The following is a 26,382-nucleotide window of genomic DNA, read 5'->3' as shown; positions in this document are numbered from 1 at the left end:
ATGCTAAAAACCTGGCTTTTTAAGGAGGATTATAATATCTAAAGGCAAAGAGACAGGACTGAAGAGTTAAGCAGCAAGGGGGCTTAGAGGGGAAGGTCATGGTTTGCTTATTCGTGTTGTTTGTTTTATATTTTGTAATGGTATTGTATTTTTATTTATTTTAAAATTTAATGTATGTAAAATTTGTAAACCACCTAGATTGATGATGGGCAGTATAGAAAAAAAAGAAAATAAAAAAATAATGTTCCTGAACATACCAAGATCAGTCCAGAAAAGTGGGTTGTGTATCCCTACCAGCAGGTGGAGTCAATTAGAACTTTGGGCACTGCTACATAACGAGAGTGCCACATGCAGTCACTCAGTATTTCTCTGACTCCAGCGGGTGGTACAGATGCACACCTGCAGTCTTTAGTTATATTTTTTATTTAGTTTGAGTTTAATTTTGTTTACAGTCGCTTCCTGAGGTGTTAGGCGCGTTCGTGGGCCATCCCTCAGTAGAAGCCAGGTGTCCGGGGAATTGGATATTTCTGTCAGGGTTTCGCCCACCACAGTTTGGTGTCTGATGACCAGGGGCTCCTGGCTACTCACCACCGTCTCTGCTAAAGCTGCTCCCTTGTCTCCTGCAACAGCTTTTCTCTGTGTCTTGGTAAAGTTTAATTAAAAAAAAAAAAAAAGAGCTGTTTTCACTGCGGCTGACTGTCAGTCTTCAGTGCTGAGCTAAGGATAGGTGCAGGAGGGACCTGGTCTTTTAAGGCTGGCCAGGGAAGCTGTCAGCAGTGTTCCCCTCAGCTCCTGGGGCTCCGGGTCGTTTTCTGAGGGCAAGGGTGAGTTTTTCTCCGTGTGCCTCGTTTACTCAGCGCTTTCCTGCTTTGGGGGCCTTGCGATTTCACTATAGACAGGCTCCTTTCCCGCGGCATGGCTGCACGCGTTTTTTGTTGGGTTTTTTTCTCCTCAGCCTCATGAAAAGTTTGTTTTTCTGGTCCTGCCTGACTGAAATTTTCTCCGCATTGTGGCTCTGAGCGTTTCTTTTTTTATTCGCGCCCTTTTCTATTTCACTTCAGACTATCGGCGCGCTGCTGCGAATGGGACCGAAAACAGAATCGCAGGTCTGCCGCGCGTGTGGGTCATGCGGCCAGGCCTTAGATGCGGCCTCTTTATGCGCAGCATGTTCCCCGGGGTTAGAGGGCTCTTAAGGGCTTCTTGCCTCCTCCCTCGGGGAAGGAATGTCTGTCTCGGCTTCGCAGGAAGAGGATTCTCCGCCTGTTCTAGCCCCGGTGAGGGAAGACCTCACAGGGGGAACTGATGATATCACCCCAGCTGACTCTCCAATGGGGGAGGGGGGACCCGGAGCGGTTTTCCCCAGAATTTGTCCTCTTTATGCACCAGGCTTTCCTGGCAAGGAAACGCTCGGCGGTAAAGCGGCCCGGTCTCCTGGGGGCAGATTCGGACCCGCTTGAGAAAAGAGGTCTGGGTACAGACCCTCGTCAGCGTCTCTCTGATCAGGCTCACCCCACAGGGGATTCTCCTCAGGGTACGCAAAATCCAGTCCCGGGGTCTGGGGCGACGCCGGCTTCTGGGGTAGTAGGGGCGGCAGACCTGGATCTGCAGCCGGATCCGATTGATGTGGATACTGATGAGCCCGATGACCCTCCTGCGGAGGGGGATGACCCCAGCGTGGTGCGTTTGTTCAAACGGGATGAGTTAAGACCCCTTATTCCCCAGGTCCTTGAAGTTCTGGGACTTAAGGTTTCTCAAGAAGAGTCTGACAACGAGGGCGTCAATCCAGGCCTCGATGGCATTAAGGGTCCCACAACAACTTTTCCTTTGCCTAAGAAGGTTCGCAAACTAGTGACCCGGGAGTGGGAGACTCCGGATTCCAGCTTGAAGGTGGGCAGAGCTATGGCGAAACTGTACCCGTTATCGTCTGATGTTTTGGATTTACTGAAGATTCCAAAGGTGGACGCCGCAGTCTCGGCAGTCACGAAAAAGATCACTATCCTGATTGCTGGAGCGGCTGCCCTTAAGGATATGCAGGACCGCAAACTGGAGATCCAGTTGAAGCAAGCATTCAAGGTTGCCACGCTAAGCCTTTGGGCAGCGGTTTGCGCTAGCCTCATGCAGAGGGCCTGTCCATGTTGGGTCCAGGAGTCGGCTGCCGGGGTCAGTACGGGCAACAGTGAGGCTCTGCAGTCTGCCCACCTAGAAGGAGGCATCGCTTATGTTGCAGATGCTTTGTATGATCTGGTGAGGACCTCGGTGAGAGTTATGTTGTCCTTGGTGTCAGCGCGGTGTCTCCTCTGGCTGCGAAATTGGGCGGCGGATTTGTCCTCAAAGTCCCAGCTTTGTAATCTACCCTTTATGGGCGAGCTCCTGTTTGGGGAGGATCTGGATCAGCTTGTAAAGCTGCTTGCTGAATCCAAGGGCAATTGGTTGCTGGAAGATAAAAGATCTTCTAAGAAAGTCTTCCCTCGCTGCTTCAGAGCGGGTAGATACTCCACACCTCCTGCTTCTAAACCTGCTTCGGGGCGCCAGCAGTCCTTTTGAGGGGGTCGCCGGCCCGGAAGAGATTCGGGACATCTTGTGCAGGAAGTAATAATAAAAAAAAAAAAAAACAAAACCCAATGAAGCCATGAGCACCAATTCCATCGTCGAAACTGTCGGAGGCAGATTATCCAACTTTTACATGGAATGGGCAAGAATTACATCAGACCGCTGGGCCTTAGAAGTGATCAAAGACGGGTATGCACTGGAGTTCTTGCGCCCGGTCCGGGAGGTTTTTGTGGAGTCCCAAGTGGCCTCAAGTGTCAAATGAGAGGCGATCCGGGTGACTCTACAACGACTTCTCAAGCTCAAAGCTAATGTCCCAGTTCTGGAGGCTCAACAGGGACGAGGTTGGTACTCCGTGTACTTTGTGGTCCCCAAGAAGGAGGGCACATTTCGGCCCATTCTCAATCTGCAGAAGGTGAACCGTTGCCTTTTGGGTTCCTTGCTTTCGTATGGAAACCCTGAGGACAGTGATGGCCACGGTTCGAAAAGGGGAGTTTCTCGCTTCTCTGGACCTCACGGAGGCGTATTTACACATTCCGATCCGGCTTAATCACCAGAGGTTTCTGCGGTTAAAGGTGTTGGGACGACACTTCCAATTTCGAGCCCTCCCATTTGGTCTCGCAACAGCTCCTCTCACGTTCACGATGGTGGTGGTGGTGGTGGCCTTCCTTCATCAGGAGGGAATCTTGGTCCACCCGTACCTGGACGACTGGTTGATTCGCGCGAAGTCTCGGGAGGACTGCGAGAGATCAGCGCACATGGTGATGTTCACATTGCGATCCCTAGGTTGGGTAATCAATGTGCATAAGAGTCACTTGGAATCCACTGAGAAGTTGATTTATCTCGGAGCACAATTTGATACCTTGCTGGGCAAAGTGTTTCTAGCGGCGGACCGAATAGGGAAGTTGCAGGAACAAATACATTCCCTTCTTTGAAGGAACAATCCCACAGTGTGGCATCATCTTCAGGTCCTGGTCTCCATGGCTTCAACCTTGGACTTGGTTCCTTGGGCATTAGCTCACTTAAGATCTTTACAGCGTGCGCTTTTGACTTGCTGGAGCCTGGTGTCGGAGCAATTTCCATCTACCAATGCCTCTACTTCCGGAATCCAGAGCCAGTCTGTCATGGTGGCTGTCACTGGACTATCTGGAACGCGGGATGGATTTGGACACTGAATTGGCTGATAATCTCCACCAATGCCAGCCTCTCAGGTTGGGGAGCGGTGTATGCAGACAGGTCCGCCCAAGGGCTCTGGTCGGCGATGGAAAGATTCTGGTCCATAAACCGGCTCGAGACCAGGGCTGTGTACGTCTGGCCCTGCGAGCGTTTCTTCCCTGGATCCAGGGCAGAATGATGCGAGTCTTCTCGGACAATGCGACAACGGTGGCCTACATCAACCGGCAAGGTTGGGACTCAAGTCCCGCCGTAGCACTGGAGGCACATCTTCTGTTCACCTGGGCAGAGTGCCATCTCGAGGGCATTGCCACATCCCAAGTCGCGGGAGTAGAGAATGTGCAAGCCGATTAGCTCAGCCGTCATCAACTAGACCCAGGGGAATTGGAACTATCTCTCGAGGTGTGGAATTTCATTTGCGCCAGATGGGGAACTCCTCAGCTGGATCTGATGGCAATGCAGGCGAACGCAAAAAAGTTCGTTTTTTCAGCCGTCGCCGAGAACAGGGCTCGGTGGGCATAGACGCTCTCGTGTGTCCTTGGCCCACGGGGATTCTGCTGTATACCTTCCTGCCCTGGCCCCTCATAGGTCAGCTTCTCCGTTGCATAGAGCAGCACCCGGGAAGGGTGATTCTGGTGGCGCCGGAGTGGCCACGTCGTCCGTGGTTCGCGGATCTGGTACGCTTGATTCTAGAGGGTCCACTTCAGCTGGCTCATCTAACGCATCTGTTCCGTCAGGGGCCCATATTTTCAGATCGGGAGGATCGCTTCTCTCTTGCAGCTTGGCTTTTGAGAGGTGACTTTTACGCTTGAGGGGTTATTCAGAACAAGTCGTTTCCACCCTCCTACAGGTGAGACGTCCAGCCACCTCTATGGTCTGTGTGAGAGTTTGGAAGCTTTTTGAGACGTGGTGTCATCAGCGTTCCTGCGACCCTTTAGTGGTACATGTTCCTCAGGTGTTTGACTTTCTGCAACAGGGCCTCACTAAGGGCTTAGTGTTCAATTCGCTTCGTGTACAAGTTGCAGCTCTAGGTGTCTTGCGGGGAAACTTTGACGGCTGTTCGCTGGCAGCACATCCGGATATTGCTCAGTTTCTTAAGGGGGTCAAACATTTGCGTCCTCCCATCTGTTCGGTGTGTCCGGATTGGAGTTTGAATTTAGTCCTGCGAGTTCTATGTGGCACTCCTTTCGAGCCTCTTCGTGGAGTTTCCCTGAAAGATCTGACTTTGAAAACAATATTTTTGGTGGCCATTTGCTCGGCCCGTCGGATCTCAGAGTTGCAGGCGCTGTCTTGTCTGGATCCTTTTCTTCGGATTTATGACGATCGGGTATCATTACGTACGGTTCCATCCTTTGTCCCTAAGGTGGTTTCAGCCTTTCATGTCAATCAACCTGTGGAGCTTCCGGGGTTCCCTAACTGGTCCCGGGAGTCTTCTCAGAACAGAGACCTTCATCTTTTGGATGTGCGGCGCGCCTTATTGCGTTATCTGGAGGTTACCAGTGACTTTAGACGTTCTGATCATTTGTTCGTTCTCTTTGGCTGGCCCAAAGAAGGGGGACAGAGCGTCAAAGGCGACCATATCTCGATGGATTAAGGAAGCCATTTGCGCGGCATACATAGCCGAGGGCGTCGGGTGCCTTTGGGTCTCAGAGCTCATTCCACTAGGACTCAGGCTACCTCCTGGGCAGAGTGTCAGTTACTGACACCTCAGGTGTGGTCTATTCACACTTTTACGAAACATTACCGATTGGACGTTAAGGCTTCTGATGAACCGTCCTTCGGGGAGACTGTGCTTCGTGCGGGTCTTTCGGGTTGCCGCCTAGTGTCGGGTGGCTTGGGTACATTCCACTTTTCTGGACTGATCTGGGTATGTTCAGGAAATGAAAATTGGTTCTTACCTGCTAATTTTCGTTCCTGTAATACCACAGATCAGTCCAGAGGCCCACCCCTTTCTTCAGATACCGAAAGACTATCTTGGTCAGAACCTGCTTAAGTTTTTTTTTTTTTGTTGAAGCTCCTTTTTTGCAGACATGATTCATGGAGCAGTTTTTAGCAGTTGTTTGGTCCGGTTTTTGCCAGCGACGAAGTGGTAGTCCGGAAATTTGGTTGGGTGCTACCCTTCGTTATTTAGTTCTGTTAGCATGGGCTTGGGTACAGGTCAATACTGAGTGACTGCAGGTGGCACTCTCGTTATGTAGCAGTGCCCAAAGTTCTAATTGTTCTCTGACTCCACCTGCTGGTAGGGATACACAACCCACTTTTCTGGACTGATCTGTGGTATTACAGGAACGAAAAATAGCAGGTAAGAACAGATTTTCATTTCTTAATTGCATAATAGATATAACATCAAAAGCCAATACCCAAGACTTAATCATCTTTAATAGATTCCCTGTAGTGGTTAAAAAAAAAAAAGCCATAGCTAGAGACTGTTATATAAACAGCTAGAACATCTAGAGCAGTGGTTCTCAACCTTTTTTCTGTCGGGACACACCTGACAGATGGTTCTCACATGCGTGACTCACTGAACATGTGACCATAACCAGGCTAAATGTAAACAAACACTCTGCATTCCACAGGAACCCCCTCGACTCCCAACAGTGGGTGCAGAGCAGAACTAGGACATTCCCCGTTCAATTTACCATACAAAAAAAGATATTTCTGGTGACATCTCAATAACAGCAACACAAACACTCTCTCCTACCAGGTGCAATAGCCCTCCTTATTAAAAAACAGTAATTTACCACCAATGCATGTTCTTTTGAGAAAACACAACAAATAATATGGATACAAATGCCTACAAGCTAGTAAAATACTTCACCTTGGTCACACACACAGAATCAACCTTCACCAAGTACAGAAAGACCACAAATTACAAATATGGAAACAGAAACTGGAATGGAAACCCAAAAAAAGCCACTCTGCATTCTGTGCAAAACAAAAATATAGCACCTATCAGACTTCCAGTATCTGAAATAATGTACACAAATCAATGTGCACAAAGTTACACCTGCATTACGGAACTCAAACAGTAACAACCTTTCTATGAAAAGGCAACACTACAAATATTAAACCAGGCCCTAAACACCAATACACCTCCTATTAGGAAAACAGAACAAGCCAAGCTGTTATAGATCCCTACCAAGAAACTACAAGCTCGCAGAACACCTTAGCTGGATCACACATGCAGGACACAGACAGACCCTCACCAAATATAGTATAAAGTGACCATAAAGCTAATGATTTTGTTTTTGCGTTGTTTTACTGCATACAGAGTTTGGCTTCTTGCTGTTTCCAGTTCAGTTTTTATCTCTACATTTCTATTTATACATTCCCTGAGAAATATAAAATAATTCTAAAACTAGAATATAATAAATGTTTCAAAACATAAATGGAACATCCAATTAGAAATATTTTATTGGTGTTTGGAGAATTTTTAATAATAGCAGACACATCACATAATACCTAATAATTAAAATGGCAGTCAATCAAGAAAGATAAACTTAAAAAGCCACCTTTACTTACTACCCTCTCCAGTAACTCTCCTACTCCTTTCCCTTGTAGGCCAATAGCACATACCAGAAGCAGCAAGGGCTGCTGAAGCTCTGTCCTCATGCTCTTCTTCCTTAGGACCCATGACCAATCTCTCTCTCTCTCACACACACACACACACACACACACACACACACACACACACACACACACACACACACACACACACCAGTCACCTGCCTGACCAATCTCTCTCTCTCTCACACACACACACCAGTCACGTCCCTGACCAATCTTTCTCTCACACACACCTGTGACTTTCCTGAGAAGTCTCTTGCTCTCACACATTTCTCTTAATTACATACACATTCTCTCATACACTTATACACATGCTGACTCAGTTTCTGTCTCACTCACCCCCACCTACAGCACACATAGCAGCACACATAGCAGCCAAGGTAGCTGGTATGCTGCTATTAAAAGCAGTGTCCTGACAGGCTGGAAACCAGCGCTAAGAAGGCAGCACTCAGCTGTTTGCTTGTGCTGCGATCGATCATGGCACAGAGCAATCAGCTGAGAATGTAATATTATGCTTTTCTCCCCACCCCAGCCTTTTTTTTTTTTCAGTTTGATTATTAATTTTATATTTTCTTGCTAGTGTCGCGCTGGTGAGAGAAGGGGAGGTCGGAGCGGGGGGGCAGCGGCGCTATGCTCCTTCTGCAGCAGCAACATGCATGGCCTTTTCTTCTTCCCGCGTGCCCAGTAAACTTCACTTCCTCTTTCGGGCCACAAGGACGGGAAGAAGAAAAGTCACGTTCCTGTTGCTGGCTTCCACAAAACACTGCTGCCGTTCCCCACGGGACTTTAATGTGCTGATAGCCCGGGCAGGAACAGAAGCAGTGTTTGTCTCGCTGAGGTGAAAGGGGGGGGGGGGGAAGAGTAGCGGGTGCGCAAAACACCTGCTGGTGTTTTGCAACACACTAGTGTGCCATGACACACCGGTTGAGAACCACTGATCTAGAGTTCAGGTAAATTTGAGAAGCATCTGCAAGTTCTACTGGCCCTGCTTATTTTGTGAACAATGAGCAGTACAGAGCACCATGGCAACCTTTACTCTGGTGAGACTTATTTACTTTTACTAAATGAAAATTTATTTTTTAATCTGCTCTTTAAAGTGCTTTATCTTGCAGTTTTTAATCAAACTAGTTTAGAAAACTGAGTGTAGGCTGTTTAGTTTTTTGTTTCTTTCTATTTGTTTGTTTGCTTTAAAAAAAAAACCCAAAAAAAAAAACCCCACACACAAAAAGGAAACATTTAAAAAAAAATTGCATTTAATAACATTGACCTAGGGCCATTCCAATAGCTCAATAGCACTATTGCCTGGGAGGTACAGATTCTGTTGTAGACCTGGCATGTGAACCTCTGGCTGCGGATGCTTTGGAAACAGTATTCATAGCCCCTCTGGAGAAAAGGTTTCAGGCTGTTGTGCTGCTGTGACACCTAGTAGCCGAACAGAGTATTTGTACCAGGCTTCATAGGAAGGCAAGAACTGTCACTACAACAGCCAGGCTGGTGGGTGTGGGGAGAATCTGTGGTGACCTGTAATGAAGATACAGTGGCCAGGAAGAAGCCCAATTCTGAGTAGCAGAAAGAGAATGATTAAAAGAAAAAGTAATGGGGCACTTTCCATACTGTCCGCATTGGAATAAGCTTTGCATGTGTTTTTTACCTGTAGACTTTGCAGCTATTTTCAAAGAGAACGCACGTGCATACTTTACCTTTTGGAACTTGCCATGGATACAAAGTATGTATGGTTATTTGCCCCTGCTTTTTCTGCAGGTAGATTTTTGCTGAAAAGAAGGCATGTAGGTACGAAAATGCCATCTGTGTGTATATGTTTTCTCCCCTGACCTACACGGCCTTAGGAATGCCTCTTCTCACTGTGGATAAAAGTATGTTTTATTCCACAGCACACAGACTTATATTCACATTCAGACACGGCGGTTTTCAAACAATCAAATGTGGGAAAAATTATTTTTCCCATCTTGTCCTGTTAAACCAGTCCAGCCCAGACAAATGGGTTATTTTCCCCTACCAGCAGATGGAGGCAACCTATATTTTTTCCTAGCATGTAGCCAGATGGACTTAGAACCAATGGGTTGTGCTCGCCTGCCAGCAGATGGAGACTGAGTCAGGTTTCAAAGCTGACGTCACCCTAGATACACCCCTGCAGTGACCTGAACTCTTCAGTATTTCTCAGTCTCCAGCAGATGTAGACATGCTTTTCCTAAGGGGATCGCTGTGCCTTTTGGAAGAAGAAATTCTACATTTAAATTGGAGAAAAGATTGAGTCCCGCTCTCCTGTGGTGAAACCTAAAGGTCCCTCTTCCAGTTGAGAATTCCTGAGATGATTTCTGAGATCCCTCAAAGGTGTGCCTTGGTCCAGTAGCTGGTTTCCGCTGTGGACTTCTTTGCTTTTATAGTCAACAGCCCAAGGCAGCGGGTGCAGGAAGCCGAGCACAGCGGTAACGGCCAAAGCCCTCTCCCCCAACAGCTGGAGATCATCTCTGTACTTAGCCGGTAAGTGCTGAGCCCAGATAAGTTTAAAAAAAAAAAAAAAAAAAAGGAAGATTTACCTTCAGATAAGAGGGGTTTCGGTGAGACTTCCTCTGGTCTCCTTACTCGGCGCGCTGTTCCAATGTCATTCCCGATCCTGTTGGGACATAGGGAAGTGGGCTTACGAGTGGGTTGAGCAGACCTCCCAGTAGGCTAGGCCACACTTTAAACTTGGTCAGCTCACCGTGTGATAGGCCGCGGCGGCACCATCTTGAGCACATCTTTGAGCTCTCGGATTGCCCACCATAGTACGTCGGTACGTGTAGTGCGTCGGCTTTGCGCACGCGCTGCATACATAACTGTCATGCGCATTCTTACACACACAATAAAGTAAGTGCAGGATACAGGAAAGCTGGGTGCCCAGTCTACGTGTACCTCACCACGCCCCGCCTAGGCGCTCAAAATTTGTGTGCATAAATTTTTAAGTATGAGCCAATCAAGCACACAGTTACCATCACCGATGATGCCGGCAGCCAAGAAACTTAAGCGTCTTGCTCTCTGTGCTGCTTGTCATATTAGGGCTTCCCAGCCTGACCTGGATTCCAACTTGTCAGCACTGTGAGGAAGCCTGGCTTCTCCCATTCAGATGATGGATTGGCAGCCTTAACTGGAAGTACTCCGGATCTGAGTAACCCCTTGGCTGGGGCTTCCATGGGAGAGGGAAACTTGGCTGGACCCACCCAGTTCCCCCTGGGCTAGGCATGGACCCGGTGGCCTTTTCTTGGGTGGAATTTTTCCAGGGTCTACAGGCCTTTGTACAGGCCCAGTCTACTTCCTTGCTTGCCCCTGTCCGGATGGAACCCCAGCCGGCCTCATCTTCCTCTCCCATTCCTGTTGGCAGATCTCGAGGCATGCCCCAGCTGACTAAGGGTATCCCTAGAGGGGACCCTGATGGCACAGATGAAGAGCAAGATCCCTTGGAAGAAAGGGAAATTCCCCTGGGATTGGAACCATATCCAACCATATTACAGTTCTTTCAGAGAGATGAATTGCTGGCCTTGGTTTCCCAGACCCTGAAAATACTGGGAGTTCTGGCGCGGAATCTATGACGGAACCAAAAAAGAATCCCATTCTGATTTCCTTGCGCAAAGCCTCTTGCTACTTCCCAGTACTGGAAGCCATCCAGGAGTTGATTGACCTGGAATGGGATGCCCAGAAGCAGGTTTCAAAAGGGGCCGGGCATTAGAAGCTCTATACCCACTGTATCCAGCAGTGAGAGAACATTTGCGTTTCCCCAAAGTGGATGCACTCACTGGTCTGCGCTTTCTCTAAGCGAACAACTATCTCAGTAGAGGGAGGCATGTACTTAAAGGATGTGCACAATAGATGGTTGGAGTCTATCCTTAAACAAGCCATTGATGCAGTAGCAATTACCTTACAGGTTGCTTCTTGTGCCCTGGTAGTGCGTTCATGTCTACTTCTCTCTCAGGATGTGGATGACTCGGGGATGAACCCCAGAGCGGTTATGGAACCCGCCTCTGCCTTTTTAGAAGACGCGGGCTCAGATTTAGTCCATGCTTCAGCCAGAGGAGTGGCCTCAGTGATTGTGGCCAGAAGACAGCTATGGCTGCAGAATTTGTCAGCCGACGCAACCTCCAAGGCCAACCTTACAAAGATGTCCTTTAAAGGATCATTCCTATTCAGAAACAAATTGGAAAAACTGGCCAGTAAATGAGGTGAATCTCCAGTGTCCCTATGAGGGCCGGTCCAGGGGCTCTCAACATTTCCGTCCCTACAGAAACTTGACATTTCAGAGGTCTCGACCCTTTGGAAGGACTCAATTCTTTTATAGTCAACAGTCCAAGAGGATCGTCCCAAATCTCTCAATGAAATTTTACCAACTCATCTTCGGAACGAGGAGATAGGGGGCCAATTGTCTCTTACCAAAGGTGGGTCAAGATCACTTCGGACAAGTCGGTACTGGAAGTCACACGCGAAGGATATGCGCTGGAATTTCGCAGCACTCCTCGGGACATATTCATGATGTCTCCTTGCCACTCCCAGCACAAAAAGCATGCAGTGGAGATTACTCTCTTAAGGCTGTTCAGGATGAGAGCTGTAATTCCAGTACCTACGCCCCCATCTATTTCATCGTACCCAAGAAGGGAAGGTTCCTTTCACCCCCATCCTGGACCTCAAGAGTGTCATCCGTCATCTACGAGTGAGTCATTTCCACATGGAAACCTTGCACTCCATGATAATGGCCGTACAACCGGGAGAGTTCCTAACTTCCCTGGACCTATCCGAGGCCTACCTACATATTCCAATCTATCAAGAACACCAGCGCTTCCTATGCTTTGCTGTACTGGGTCGCCATTATCAGTTCCAGGCACTGCCTTTGGCCTAGCCACTGCCCCAAGAACATTTTCCAAGATTATGGTGGTCGTGGCGGCAGCATTAAGAGAAGGAATCCTGGTACACCCGTACTTGGACGACTGGTTGATCTGGGCCAAGTCCGTGGAAGAAAGTCTCTGGGTGACCAACAGGGTGACCTCCTTGCCTCACTTGGTTGGGTAGAAAACCTGGACAAGAGAAGTCTCAAGCCTTCCCAACAGTTGGAGTATCTGGGAGTCTGGTTCGACACCAGACAGGGAAAGGTCTTCCTCCTGACCACATGGATACGAATGTTGATGTTCCAGGTGTGTCAGTTGATGAACACAATACACCCGACGGTGTGGCACTAACTCCAAGTTCTCAGTTTGATGGTAGCAAACTTGGAAGTAGTGCCGTGGGCGAGAGCACACATGCGCCCACTTCAGTGCTCACTGCTGTCATGTTGGAACTCCCAGTCTCAAGACTATTTGATTCGGCTCCACTTAACGATGGGAATCTGCTCTCACCACAAGTGGTGATTGCAGGAAACTCATCTGAGCAAGGGGAGTGTCCCTGTCCTCCCCGAACTGGCTGGTTTTTACAATGGACACAAGTCTCCAGGGCTGGGGAGCTCGCTGTCAGGAACTCACGGCCCAGGGACGTTGGATGGAGGAAGCGGCCCTCTGGAACATCAATCGCCTGGAAGCCGGGGCAGCAAGGCTGGCGTGCTTGCAATTTAGCCACAGACTCAAGGGTCAAGCGGTTTGCATAATATTGGACAACACAACAACAGTAACCTACATCAACTGCCAGGGAGGAACCAAGAGCCAGGAGATAGACCTCCTTATGGAATGGGCGGAAATACATCTACAAATGATCTCAGCCTCACACATCGCAGGAAAAGACAACATCAGAGTAGACTTTCTAAGCAGGGAGAATCTGGATCCAGGAGAGTGGGTTTTGTCGGCCGAAGCCTTTCAACTGATAGATTTCTGGGGGCCCTCCCGTCCATCGGCCTTCTGGACGCATCTCACAATGCAAAGGTTCCCCGATTCTTCAGTCGCAGAAGAAATCTGTGGTCCCTGGGAACTGACGCTTTCATTCAGTCCTGGCCAGAAGAAGAGTTGCTATACACCTTCCCTCCATGGCCCCTGCTGGGCAGGATCATTTGCAGAATCGAGCACCTCAGGGGATGTCCTACTAGTAGCTCCAGATTGGCCCAGGCATCAGTGATATGCCGACATGTGGAGACTCCTGGTGGAGACCCCCCTGTGCCTCCCACCGCACAGGGACCTGCTACAGCAGGGACCGGTCCTTCATGAGGATCCGACTCGATTCTGTGTTACGGTCTGGCCCTTGAGAGGGCTCGCCTGATGAAGCGAGGATATTCTGTGGTGGTAATTGCCACTTTACTCCGTTCTAGGACGTTCTCTTTGCCCCTTGCATATGTACAGGCCTAGAGAGTATTTGAGGCCTGGTGCGAGGAACTCTGTCTTCCCTTGAGCGGTCAAAATCCCATTTTGGAAATTTGCAGGACAGCTTGAATAAAGGTTTGGCCTTCTCCAGGTTCCATCACCTGGATGTACAGGCCTGAGAAGATGCAGCCCTTGCAAGGGCAGTATTAACAGGACTGCAGGCAGCCTCTCGCCCGATCAGGAGTAGCTTTTGTATATCCCATTGGTCCTGAGTCCATCTGGCTACACGTTAGGAAATGGAGAAATTACTTACTGATGATTTCGTTTTCCTTATTGTAGACAGATGGACTCAGCATCTCGCCCCCCGACTACCCAAGAACAATGCCAAGGATTCGCCTGTGGAGTGTATATCCGTTCCAAGAAATTATGAGTAAACCGTCATCCAGTCCCTAGATCAGGGCATCTATAATCTTGCTGGGGTTCAGTGTCTGGTTGAGTACAGTTACAGTTATTCTTTTTTAATCAAGTTTTTTTCGATAGTATGTCCATAGTGGCTTTTGAAGAGAATACTGAAGGGCTGAGTTCACTGCAGGGGTGTATCTAGGGTGACGTCAGCTTTGAAACCTGACTCCATCTCCATTTGCTGGTAGGGGAGCACAGCCATCTGTCTACACTAAAGAAAACAAAATTATCAGGTAAGTAATTTCTCCAATTTCTACTGTGACATCATAGCCTCTACTTAGCAAATGGGGCTAGTAGTAGAGATCCAGTATTTTCTGCTTCCAGCAGTCTACCACACAGCTCTCAGATACAACGGCCATGATATTAATGGAGTTCTTAATCAAGGATTATTGGCTGTCTAGCTATTTACGCTTGTCTTCAGAGTAAAGCATATCCTGAATGTAATCGCTTGTCTGTATCTAAGAGATATTTCTATTGTGCAAGTCTTGCTGAGCATGGGAGCACTCTTATATCCCCTCTTCCATCTGTGATTACATCAGTAGCTTGAAGAGCAGCGTTGATTCTGTGAGCTGTAAACTAATACTGATACAGTTTGAAACATGGTCGGGGCTGGTCCAATAGAAAACCTGCTCAGTGAAAATGCAAACAAGTGTACACTATTGTCACTGATGCTGTCTTAACAGTAAAAGCTTATGAAAAATTTGAATCCAATAAGCCACTCCACCCGGAGGTGGAAGAGAAGTTGTAGGCGAAATGGGAGTCTTTTGAGATGGGCCTGAAGGGAGTCAATCTCCTGCAGCAGCTTCTATCCCCTTCCACCTATGGCGGTCCAGAGGTTTTTTCAAGTTCCAGTAGTTGACGCGTTGGTTATGGCGGTGACCAGGCGCACCACTATCCCGGTGGAGGGGGTGTATATCGCTTAAAGATCCTCAAGATAGGAAGATGGAGCCGCCCCTGAGAGCTTGTTTGTCGCTTCTGCCACTGCGGCACAGATCTCCATCTGTTGGGCTCTGGTGGCCCATGCTTTTCTTCGTTGGATAAAACAGCTCCCCAGGAGCGATGAGGTGGTCAGGATGGAGTCGGCCATGGCTTTCCTGGCGAATACCCAGTATGACTTATTTATGGCGCTCTGCCAGGTTGGTGGTCCTGTCGGTTGGAGTGCGTTGCCTCTTGTGATTAGGCAGTTGGGACTCCTGGACCAAGACTTGCCTGGGGAAGCTGCCTTTTAAGGGCCAGCTGCTCTTTGGGGAGGATCTTGACCAGTTGGTTAAGAATCTCGGAGACCCCATTTCCCAACATCTACTGGAGGATAAGGGCTTATCTTTCTACAGACCTGGAAGGGGTCGCAGACAGTTCTGAGCTTTGCGGCTGTATCGGTCAAATACAGAATATTTTGGGGTTGCTTTTGCCTCATATTTGAATCCCAAAGTCTGGGGTCAGTTCTTTCACGGAGCCAAAAGGCAGAAAAGGGGATTCTGCTCCCACCTCAGAAGCCAGCAGAGCTTCCTTATGAGGCCCTGCAGATTAATTCACTTTTGACACCAGTAGGAGGCCGCCTATAGGAGTTCTACAGGGAGTGGGCCCATATAACGGCTTGGAGATCATCTGTTTTAGTTACAGCCTGGACCTGCATTGTCCCATTCATGATGCCTTTATGATAGCTCCTTGCAAAGCTATGGTCAAACTACATTTTTTGCGGGCAGTGCTGCCCATTTCCCCTTAAGAGCGAGGTCAAGGACATTACTCCATTTACTTCATTGTCCCCAAAAAGGATGGGTGCTTTCACTCTATCCTGGATCTCAATGGGGTCAACTGCTGTCCCAGAGTTCTGCGCTTTAGCATGGAGACGTTGCTCTCTGTCCTGGCTTCAGTTCGACAGGGGGAGTTTCTATGCTCATTGGATGTATTGGAAGCCTACTTGCATATTCCCATTCGGAACAGGGATCAGAGGCATCTACATTTCTGTGTCCTGCGAGAACATTTCCAGGTCCAAGTATTACCTTTTGGTCTGGAGGTGAAGACTCTTGATGCGGTCAAGGTGATGGTTGTGGTGGTGATTCTGCAGTACGAGGGAATCACGGTTCACCCTTATATCGACGATTGGTTAATTTGAGTTCTGTCCCATGAAGAGGCAAAGCGGGTGACTCGTTGAGTTGCGCAAGTTTTACAAGACTTGGGCTGGATAGTCAATTTTGCAAAAGGTTCTCTAGAGTCCATGCAGTCCCTAAAGTAGTTACGAGCATGGTTCGACACGCAGGTGGGCCAAGTGTTTCTCACGGACGAGCAGCTACACAAGATACTCAGTCAGGTGCAGAGCTTCCTCGAATTGTTGATGTCCTCAGCATGGGATTCTCTGCAGATACTTAAGCTTATGGCGGCAAATCTAGATTTGGTATTGTGGACCAGAGTTTACATGTGCCCGCTTCAAGCTTGGTTACCATGGATGTGATCCTCTCCAGCTGAGGGTCTCACTGCCAGACTCAGGTGGCTCAGGGGAGTTGGTCCCCGGAGGAGGCCTCTGGCCCATCAACAGGTTGGAGACCAGATCGATTCACCTAGCTCTCGTCCACTTCCTTCCACTAATTCAGGGGAGAGCTGGTTAGGTTCTTTCGGACGACGCCATGGCGGTGGCCTATGTAAATTGGCAGGGGAGTACCAGGAGCCACAGGGTTTCACTGGAAACGTCCTTCCTCTTCCCATGATGGGAAAGGCACCTCTGCCTGTTGTCGGCAGCTCATATCACAGGCCAGAAGAATGTTCAGGCCGACTTCCTCATCCAAAATTTGTTAGTTCCTGGGAAATGGGAGTTGAGCATGGATGCGTTTCAAGTAATTTGTCACAAATGGAGTCATCCTTAGCTGGATCTGATGGTGACCCAATGGAATGCGAAGTAGGCTGTTTCTTCAGCCATTGACGGGAGCAAGGCTCAATGGGAATCAATGCCCTAGTGAAGCCATGGGCAGAGGGAGAGCTACTGTATGCCTTCCTGCCGTGGGCTCTTATAAGCAGGCCCTGGTACGCTTATCTACTTCGGCTTCAAGTGGCCCGACCTTTGCGCCTCTCAAAGGCGCGAAGTCTGTTGGTTCAGGGGCCTGTGGTCATGGAGGATCTGGCTCCATTCTCTTATTTCCTGGCTCTTGAGCACAGACGATGCTGTAAGAAGGGATTTTCTTCCGCAGCGATTTCCACGCTGTTAAAGTCCTGAAAATGATCCATTTCTTTGCCTTGCATCCACGCCTGCTATCTGTTTGAACATTTCTGTAAATCCAGATCAGAGTTGCCCTGGCGGGCTAAGGTTTCCCGCATCTTGGCCTTTATTCAGGGTGGCCTAGGTAAAGGACCACCCTGAACGCCTTAAAGATGCAAGTGGCAGCTATCTCATGTTACCAGGGGACCATAGAGGGATCCTCTATTGCTTGTCATCGGGTATATCCTGCTGCTTGAGGGGTGTGAAAACACTATGGCCGTCTTTCTGGTCTATTGCGCACACACACACACCCCCACCATGGGACCTTTATCTGTTTTTGAGAGCTCTAATGGGGATGCCTTCAAACCATTAAAGCAGAGTTGTTTGAAAGATTTGTTGCTGGAGACTGCCTTTTTAAGTTGCAATCTGTTCTGCATGGTGGGTTTCAGAACTTCAGGCCCTCTCATGTCAGGATCCCTTCCTGGTGATCTCTTCGAATGCGATGGATTTCTATCCAGTGCCAACCTTTCTCCCAATGGTCAGTTTGGCTTTTCACATCAATCAGGCGATTTCTCTTTCTGATTTTTTTCTCACAAGGAGTGTGGATCTAGGTATCGTTCTCTCAGGTGCTTGGATGCGTGGAGGCTCATACTGCGATACTTGCAGGTTATGCAAGTCGGACAATTTATTTGTCCTTTTGGGGGTCCACATAAAGGAGAGGCAGCCTCCAAGAGCAAGTGGCTTCAGGAATTCATGTGTGCGCAGTTCACGTCCTGGGCAGAGATGCTGGCGCTGGCTGATATTGTGAAGCATTATCGGCTGGACATCATGGCATCGGAGGGATATGGCTTTTGAGGAGGGGATCCTTAAGGGCAGCCCTCGCTTCCTCCTGCCCAGGTAGATGAAGCTTTAGTACTTCCCATTTTTCAGGGCTGGACTGGTGTAGCAGAATGAGAGAGAAGTTTCCTTATCTGTTAATTTCCTTTCTATTTTTCCTGCTACACAAGTCCAGGACCCTCCCAGGAAGCGAGGATCTGGGTTTTCAGGCTGTTTCAAGTTTTGGTTGAGAAACTTTCCTTTTCCTTTGTGTTCAGATTCTTTCCCTCTTGTTTGTTTGTAGGGGAAACTTCTCAGAATTTGAGTAAAATATTTAATTACTCTTCATTGGTAAAGTCTCAGCTGAAGCTTTGTCAGAAGGATACTGGATCTCTGCTGCTATGTAGTGGTTGTGATGTCACAGTAAAAATCAGTATAGTCTGCCTCCATCTGCTGATAGGCGGAATTAACCCACTTTTCAGCGCTGGACTGGTGTAGAAGGACTAATGGAAAAGAAATTACCAGGCAAGGAAATTTCTCCTTATTTGTATAAAACGCTTTGAAAATTGCAAAATGGCAAAATTAGATCGTTCCAATACATTAAAAGCAATTAGCTCATGGATAGAGTCCACCTCGGAGCCAGCCAACAAAATTTGTCCAACTATAAAGAAATGGATAACTCCTGCTAACAAACATAAAGCCCCATGGTTCTCCCCTCTATTAAAAACCTTGAAGCAAGGACTGCGAAAATTAGAAAGAACCTGGCGAAAAAAGCAAAATGCGGATACGTTATCAAATTATAGAACTGCTCTTCATGAGTATGGAAGGGAGATTAATACTGCTAAACGAAATTTTTATTCTGAAAAGATACATAAATTCCAATTCAATCCTAAGATATTATTTTCATATGTCTCGGATCTTACCAAACCTAAAGGAAATATGTATTCTTTTGAAAATCCCAAGGATAAAGCCAATGAATTTGCTACCTTTTTCACAAATAAAGTCCAGATGATAGTAAAGAAGTTAAAAAAAATCAACCTAATCAAATCATTTCACTCCCCTGTAATCCATCAGTTACCTGGTCTTCCTTTGAAACGGTATCCTCTCTAGAAGTATGCAATTTGATAAATAAGTCCAATCCAGCCAACCATCCTCTGGATGTTATCCCAACAAAGGCTCTGAAAACAGTTCCAGATATCATAGCTAAACTGTTGGCAGATATTATTAATTTATCTTTAGAAGAGGGAATATTTCCGGATCTTTTGAAATGTGCCATAGTAAAGCCCATATTGAAGAAAAAACAACTTGATCCTGAAGTTATGGCAAACTATCGTCCCATTTCAATACTCCCATTTGTGGCGAAATTATTAGAGAAAGTGGTAAATCAACAGCTGATGGAATATCTTGAAGAAATCCAACTGCTTTTCCCTTCAGAGTTTGGTTTTCGGAAATCCCATAATTCAGAGACTCTACTAATTTCCCTGACTGATACGATCCAAAGAGGATTCGATCAGAATAAATCGTATCTATTGATCTTACTGGATATATCAGCAGCGTTCGATACCATCAATCATGAAGCCCTAATAGATAAACTACAAGAAATTGGGTTGAAAGATACAACACTTGCCTGGATTAGATCATTTTTAACCAAGAGATCTTTTAAAGTAAAATTGGGCACCTCAGAATCGGAAACCATGGAGACACAGACTGGGGTCCCTCAGGGCTCCTCACTGTCTCCCACTCTTTTTAATATATATATGGCTCCATTATGTAGATTTTTAGCTGGGCTGGGTTTGGTTCATTACCTATTTGCGGACGATGTCCAAATTTTACTACCTATAAATGACTCACTTCTATGGGAAGTATATTTTACATCCATAAAACAACTCTTGACCCACATGTCGCTATCATTAAATAGCTTAAAAACAGAAATATTATATATGAGTAACAAAGTAACAGAGAAGATAGAAACAGATATTAAGTCACTGTTACCTTGTCAAGAGATCAAGTATGAAGTAAGAGACTTAGGCCCCATCCTAGATGCTGAATTAAACATGAAAGCTTCAATAAAAGCCATAAATAGAGATGGCTTCTACAAATTGCAAATTTTGAAAAAACTAAGACCCCTGCTGCATACAGGAGACTTTCGCACAGTGTTACAGGCAATTATTTCACCGAAATTGGATTATTGCAATGCTCTTCTGTTGGGAGTTCCAAATTTAGCTTTACGACCTTTGCAGTTATTGCAAAGTGCAGCAGTACGGCTACTAACTAATAAGAGAAAATATGATCATATTTCACCCGTTTTAAGAGAGTTGCATTGGTTACCAATCCATGCAAGAATCCTTTTTAAATGCTTAATATTAATTCATTAAACAATTTATGGTAGTAATACCAAATGGTTAAATGCATCTCTTCGTATACATACCCCGGCCCGTAATTTAAGATCTTCAGGGAAAGCATTGCTTACGATTCCCTCACCTAAGCTAGCACATCTGATCTCAGTCAGAGAGAGGACTCTCTCCCCGGCTGGCCCAAAAATTTGGAATGCACTACTGCTCGATATTAGATTAGAGCCATGCATGCAGAAGTTTAAAAAATTAATAAAGACTTGGTTATTCGAGCAGGCGTTCAATGAAGTCAAGGGGGCTAGTAGTTAATTATGGTCTCGACTATTATGACATCAACATGGTTTGATTTATCTTATTCCACTAGTAAGAGGGTGTATTTCAATAGTCATGGTGGTTAGGAAGGATAGGGTACATTTGGGGAAATGGGTTTAATAATGATTTATTAGGATAGAACTATTTGAAGAAATGATGTTCAGATGTGACCAATGGGGTGAGAGATCAATTTTAGGCCTAGTTTTATTTGTCTATGTGTTTTATTTTATTTTATGTATGTTTTAAGTCCATTTTATTGTAAACCATATGAGATATATTGGAGGTACTGAGAAGTATTTGTTGTACTGTTAACCGACTTGATATCTTGTGAGGAAGGTCAGTATACAAAAATGATCAATAAATAAATAAAGGTGTAGACCAGAGCTTTCCAAACTTTTCATGTTGGTGACACACTTTTTAGACAAACATAATTTCAGGACACAGTAATTAGTCTACAAGCAAACCGGAGGTTAAAGGTTAAATGAACGAAATGTATTTCGACAATTTATGTATGTTTCCTAAAATGTTTCACGACACAACATATCTTGTGAAAACCTTTCGTTTATATTAAAAATATATAATATTCCAAGATTAATGTTATTGTTATAATTTATGAGTAACAATAATAAAACAAAGTTATTGTGTTATTCGATTTACCTCTTTAATGAGATATATGAGCTTGATGGGATGAACACAGCTTTTGAATATTTGGTGTTAATAAAAAAAGTCCAAAGGGTCTTCTGCATAATTTTAAAAAGCTGGCCAGTTTCACACTATATAATTATTTGATAGCCTCATTCAACTAATTCTATATGGCTATGAGAGTGAAATCTGGAATTTATAGGAAGGGACAGAATGTCAATATAAATCCTGCACCTCCAGTTCTGTAACTCTGTGCATCCACTGAAATTCCCCCAAACAATGGAGCTTGGATGTTTCCCTTACAGCTCATCATACTAAAAGATATTTTCAAATGCTGGTGTCACCTCACAGTAACAGCAGCACAAACACCTTCCACTGCCAGGCACATTGTGAACTAAAATAAAACCTCACAAAAAAGACACTCAAAATCTATACTGCAATCCCATTGTAACATAACAGTAATAACACCAAGGACTCAAACAACAATAACCGTACCTGTGAAAAAGCATGGGTAAATATTACACTGGGTCCTAGAATACCAATACACCACCTATTGAGGAAACAAAACAAACCCGATTGCTATAGATCCCTATGCTAGCAGAATCTCTCATCATGGTCACACACACAGATCAGAGACAGACCCTCACCAAATACAGAATACAAAATAAAGGAGCACAAATTAGACAAAAACTGAAATGGAAACTCCAAGAAGCCAGACTCTGTGTATTAACAATGGAAAAACAGAACCACCATTCCTCATAAAACAAACAAAATCAAGAAACATAAAGCATCAGTTATAATAGTAAAACCATACTAATAAAAGAATATTTTAAAACTACTGATAAATAGAATTTCTATTAATTAAAACCATATACATTTTTTACAATTTCCCAGAGGTTATCCTCTCTCACACAGACTCACATGTCCATTCTCTCTCACACATACACTGTCACATACATACACATTCATGCTCTTATACCCACCATAACCTCTCGCTCTCACAGACACTGACACACTCTCAGGCTCTAAGACACTCTCTCCCCCTCCACACACACACCCCACACACAAACTCTTACTCCCCTGGATTTTCTCATACACACTCTCTCTGGCTCCCTCACATACACACAAACACACACACCCAGGCAAGCTCCCAGTCATTCTCACACACTAAAACTGACCCCCAGGCAGGCTCCCATTCATTTTCACACCACTCCCTCACCATCCCCCAGGCAGGCACCCATCCATTCACACACATACACCCCCAGGCAGGCACCCATTCATACACATGCACACACTAAAGGCAGACCCCCTCTCTTTCTTTTGCCAGCAACCTCTGAGCCTCTCTCATTCCTCTGCTGCCACTGATGCCGCATGGCTATTGGGGAGGCGCTGATTGCTGCTATTGGCACTGAAGCCCATTCTGCTGCCTCCTCTGTGCAGGCCCTGTGGGTTTCCAGTTCCTCCATGTTGATCTCGTACATTGTGAGATCCGCATAGAGAAAGTGCTACTCTTGACATTAACAAAGATTACATGTACCAATCAGTAAAAAGTAATTTATTTCTTTTTTTTTTTTACCTTTGCTGTCTGATCTTAGTTTTCTAATTGGTTGGTCCCAGGCTTTTTTGTTCCACCTCCCCTTTCTTATTTTTTTGCCAATTCATTTCATATTGTCTTTTTTTCTATTTCTTTTCTCTCCATCTATCTTCTTCCCTCAAACATACAGTCAGGTTCTCATTCTCACATGCTTTCTCTCTCTCTCACACACACAGGCTCTCACATGCTCTCTCTCTCATACAATCATTCATACACAGTCTCTCTCTTGCACATGCTGTCTGACTCTCACACACCCAGGCTCTTTCTCACTCCCACATGCTGTCTTGCTCATGCACAGGCTCTCACTGTCACATGCTGTCTCTCTCTCACACACACACAGGCTCTCACATGCTGTCTCTGCAAACATTGAGATCCTCACTCCCACACCCAATCTCTCAACTCACACAGGCACCCAATCTCTCAACTCATCTCATACACGCACACAATCTCTCAATTCAGCTCATACAGGCACCCAATCTCTCAACTCAGCTCAGCTCATACAGGCACCCAATCTCTCAACTCAGCTAATACACACACTCTACGGGCCCTCAGCCTCTCTCTTACCTCTGGGCCTCCTCTTCACGGGTCGCTGCAGGATCGGCTCTGCAGCGGCCCTGATCTTCTCGGGCCGATCCGATCCGCGGTGGGGGCCCTGCTACCGGGCCTCTTCTCGCCCGCTGCAACAACGCGGCTCCTCTTCTGCACGCGGCTGCTTCATCTCCTTCCTGCCCGTGTGGCTCCGGCAACATTTTTCTTCCGGGGCCGCGTGGGCAGGAAGGAGGCGGAGGACCTGCACGTTCAGACGTGCCCTTTTTCTTCGGGCCGTGGTGATGTGAACTCACCACGGCCTTACCGATCTTCCGGCTGTGTGTGTGCGGCACACAGCACAACGATTCTTCGCTGCTCAGCCGCCAGTGGGATGAGCTCCACCGGCGGCCGCATTGGCTCCCACTTGCCGGTGTGTCACGTGCACCGGGCTTGCGCGACACACCGGCACACCTCAGGCGACACACCAAAGTGTCGCGACACACACTTTGGAAAGCTCTGGTGTAGACAGATGTATAAGAGTATGATATATCTATAAAGAGAAACAATCATGTATAGATAACATTTTGGGAGTAATTTTCCAACATCATTCATAGATTACATCAATTTTCAAGCAGGCTTATGCACATAAATCCACACTGAAAATTATCCTGGCTAAACTGCAGACACACAATTACACCAGCTATTTAGTACACACACACTGGCTGAGAGAATTTATACGCATGCATTTTAAAATCATAAAGTGTGTGCACAAGTCCCAACCCCATCCAGATTCTAACCCCAGAATGCCTCACCTCTATTCGTGAAAAAGTTGCGTATAAATCACACAATCTTCTAAAGGGCCAGTTCTGCAGATTACTAATTTACCCATAGGAGTTCCTTTGAGAATTAGCCTCCCTATATTTGTCTTGGAAAATACAGTATGCATTCGGTGCTAAAATGCCAATATGAATTTCTAAGAACTGTTCATGGCTGAAGCATTTCAGTTGGAGCTGTAAGAATGTCGTAGGTGTGATAATCTATTCTTCGCAGATAATTAGGTTTAAGGAATGCTGTTAAAAATCAACCTTGGTTTTTTGAAAATATATAAAATTCAGGAAACAAGAAAAAGCATTTTGTTAATACAAGAGCAGAGAGATGCAAAGTCTGTCCTTATTGCCTCGCAAATGATGTGCATGCAACCTAAAAATCAGCAATAAGTAAGTTTCTTGTATAAAAAAGAAAATCTGGTCAAACAGAGAAAATGGTTCCAGTTCTTTATATAGGACACACATTTAGTAATTAGAAAACCCTTTCCTTGGAGACTTGCTTAAACTAGGCAACAATTCATTAGTATAGCTGCATTTTATAGTTAAATGTGAATTCTTAAGTGTTAGATAATGGAGATTAGCACAACTGCAATTTACATAAGAATGGACTCCGCAGTTGAGTTCTTTAAAAAATGGTACGATTTTGTCAACATGCAAGCTACGCACAATTTAAATACCAATGTTTTTAAATTCTCACTGTATGCTAAATGGTCTCTTTGCTTTATCCAGTCCTAACTAATATGTATACAGGGATAGTTCTCTGGCTTTTTTTATCTGAGAAAAGATAGTTTTGTTAAAAATGGAGTGAATTTTCCAAAGGCATTTACACACACAAAATATGGGTTTATGTATATAAATGGCTTGTTATAAAATTGCTTTGAGATTTTGCGAATGCTTTTATGCACATAAAGAGGTATTCATGGGGGTGGAACTGAGGAGTTTGGGTTTATGTAGGTAAATTCACACACACAAGTTACTTATTGCAAAAAGTGGGTGTAACTTTCTGTGGGCCAGTTTCTGCAAATAGTTTTGCCTGATTTTCAAAAGAAACATGCATGAGCTTGCTTTGAAAATGGGTATAATTATGCATGTAGATAATGCATAAGTTACCTGTGATGTTATAAAATTCTTTTCCCTGTGTGCAGTCATTACTTATATTTGTTATATTTTGCACAGTAAGGTTTACAGTTTGCATAATAAGCTTTGTTCAAATTCAGTGTATGTTGAATATGTAGATAAGTGTATTAAAATGGCATAATTGTGCAGGGTTAGAAGCATACGAATTCTGTTAGAATATGTGATGTGTATATTTTCCAATAAAAACTTAGAACAAGAGGAAAATGTTGTAAAGAATGTTTTTAATGATTTAGTGGCTCTCTTAAAGTTTGATTACAATATACTTTATTATGACTATGATTTTCAGATACTGTAATTTGCCTTTATATTAAACATCTAGTCAGATTTAATATGCATATGTATTCTTTGTGGCAGCGTTGGATTTTGGCCACTTTATAAGTACATACCACTTTTATTACATTGTTCATATTTGGGGGCATTTTTGATAGGCAATGGAAAAATGTGCTTGCTATTGGAAATCTTACTTTATTTCTCTCTCTATCTCTGATTATTTTCCTAGATGGTTACTTGTAACATGTGCAAAAAAATAACTAAATATCCTGGCACAAGCAGAAGCTTACTGGCAGCAGCATCAAGTGGTTCCAGTACTCCTAAGTTTAAACATGGCATGAAGATTCCAGATGTGAAGACTCCAACATCTGGGCGTAAATCAAACTTTGCCTTTGTTGATGACAAGCCATGTCCTAAAAGCAGGAGTCCAGCAATAACACCCAGGTATCTGTTCCGTGGTGGTTGACCACAGAGGGAAATTCCAAGTCTTCTATCCCAAGGACTAGTTCATTTTCTTAGGGTTCTGAGGTATATGCTTGAATTCTTATACCAAACTGCCTGTCTCAGATGAGAGTGGAGATAGCCCAGTCTCTTGCTCTCAAGTTTTAAAAAATGTTAATATTCTGCAGCTGATTCTGCCTCATCCCCCACTTTCTTAGCATCCGGTCAGATGAATCCAGGCCCAGTGGGTTATGTACCTTTA

At 45.6% G+C, this 26,382-nt stretch overlaps 1 protein-coding gene across 3 annotated transcripts in view; it reads left to right on the top strand.

The window, feature by feature from the left end:
- Positions 1–26,382, top strand: part of C2H18orf21 (chromosome 2 C18orf21 homolog) — an 86,169-nt gene that overhangs the window by 43,254 nt on the left and 16,533 nt on the right. For 2 of the 3 annotated variants that reach the window (XM_029589847.1, XM_029589846.1), the window contains exon 4: positions 25,909–26,123. In XM_029589847.1, the coding sequence (XP_029445707.1) occupies positions 25,909–26,123 (215 nt within the window). Of the gene's footprint in view, positions 1–25,908; positions 26,208–26,382 lie in introns of all 3 variants that reach the window. The other variant, XR_003854624.1, reaches the window with a different exon arrangement.

Source organism: Rhinatrema bivittatum, chromosome 2 (genome assembly GCF_901001135.1).
Source record: "Rhinatrema bivittatum chromosome 2, aRhiBiv1.1, whole genome shotgun sequence".
Lineage (NCBI taxonomy): Eukaryota > Metazoa > Chordata > Amphibia > Gymnophiona > Rhinatrematidae > Rhinatrema > Rhinatrema bivittatum.
The sequence above is the reverse complement of the archived record's forward strand: the minus strand, read 5'-3'. Positions and strand labels throughout refer to the sequence as shown.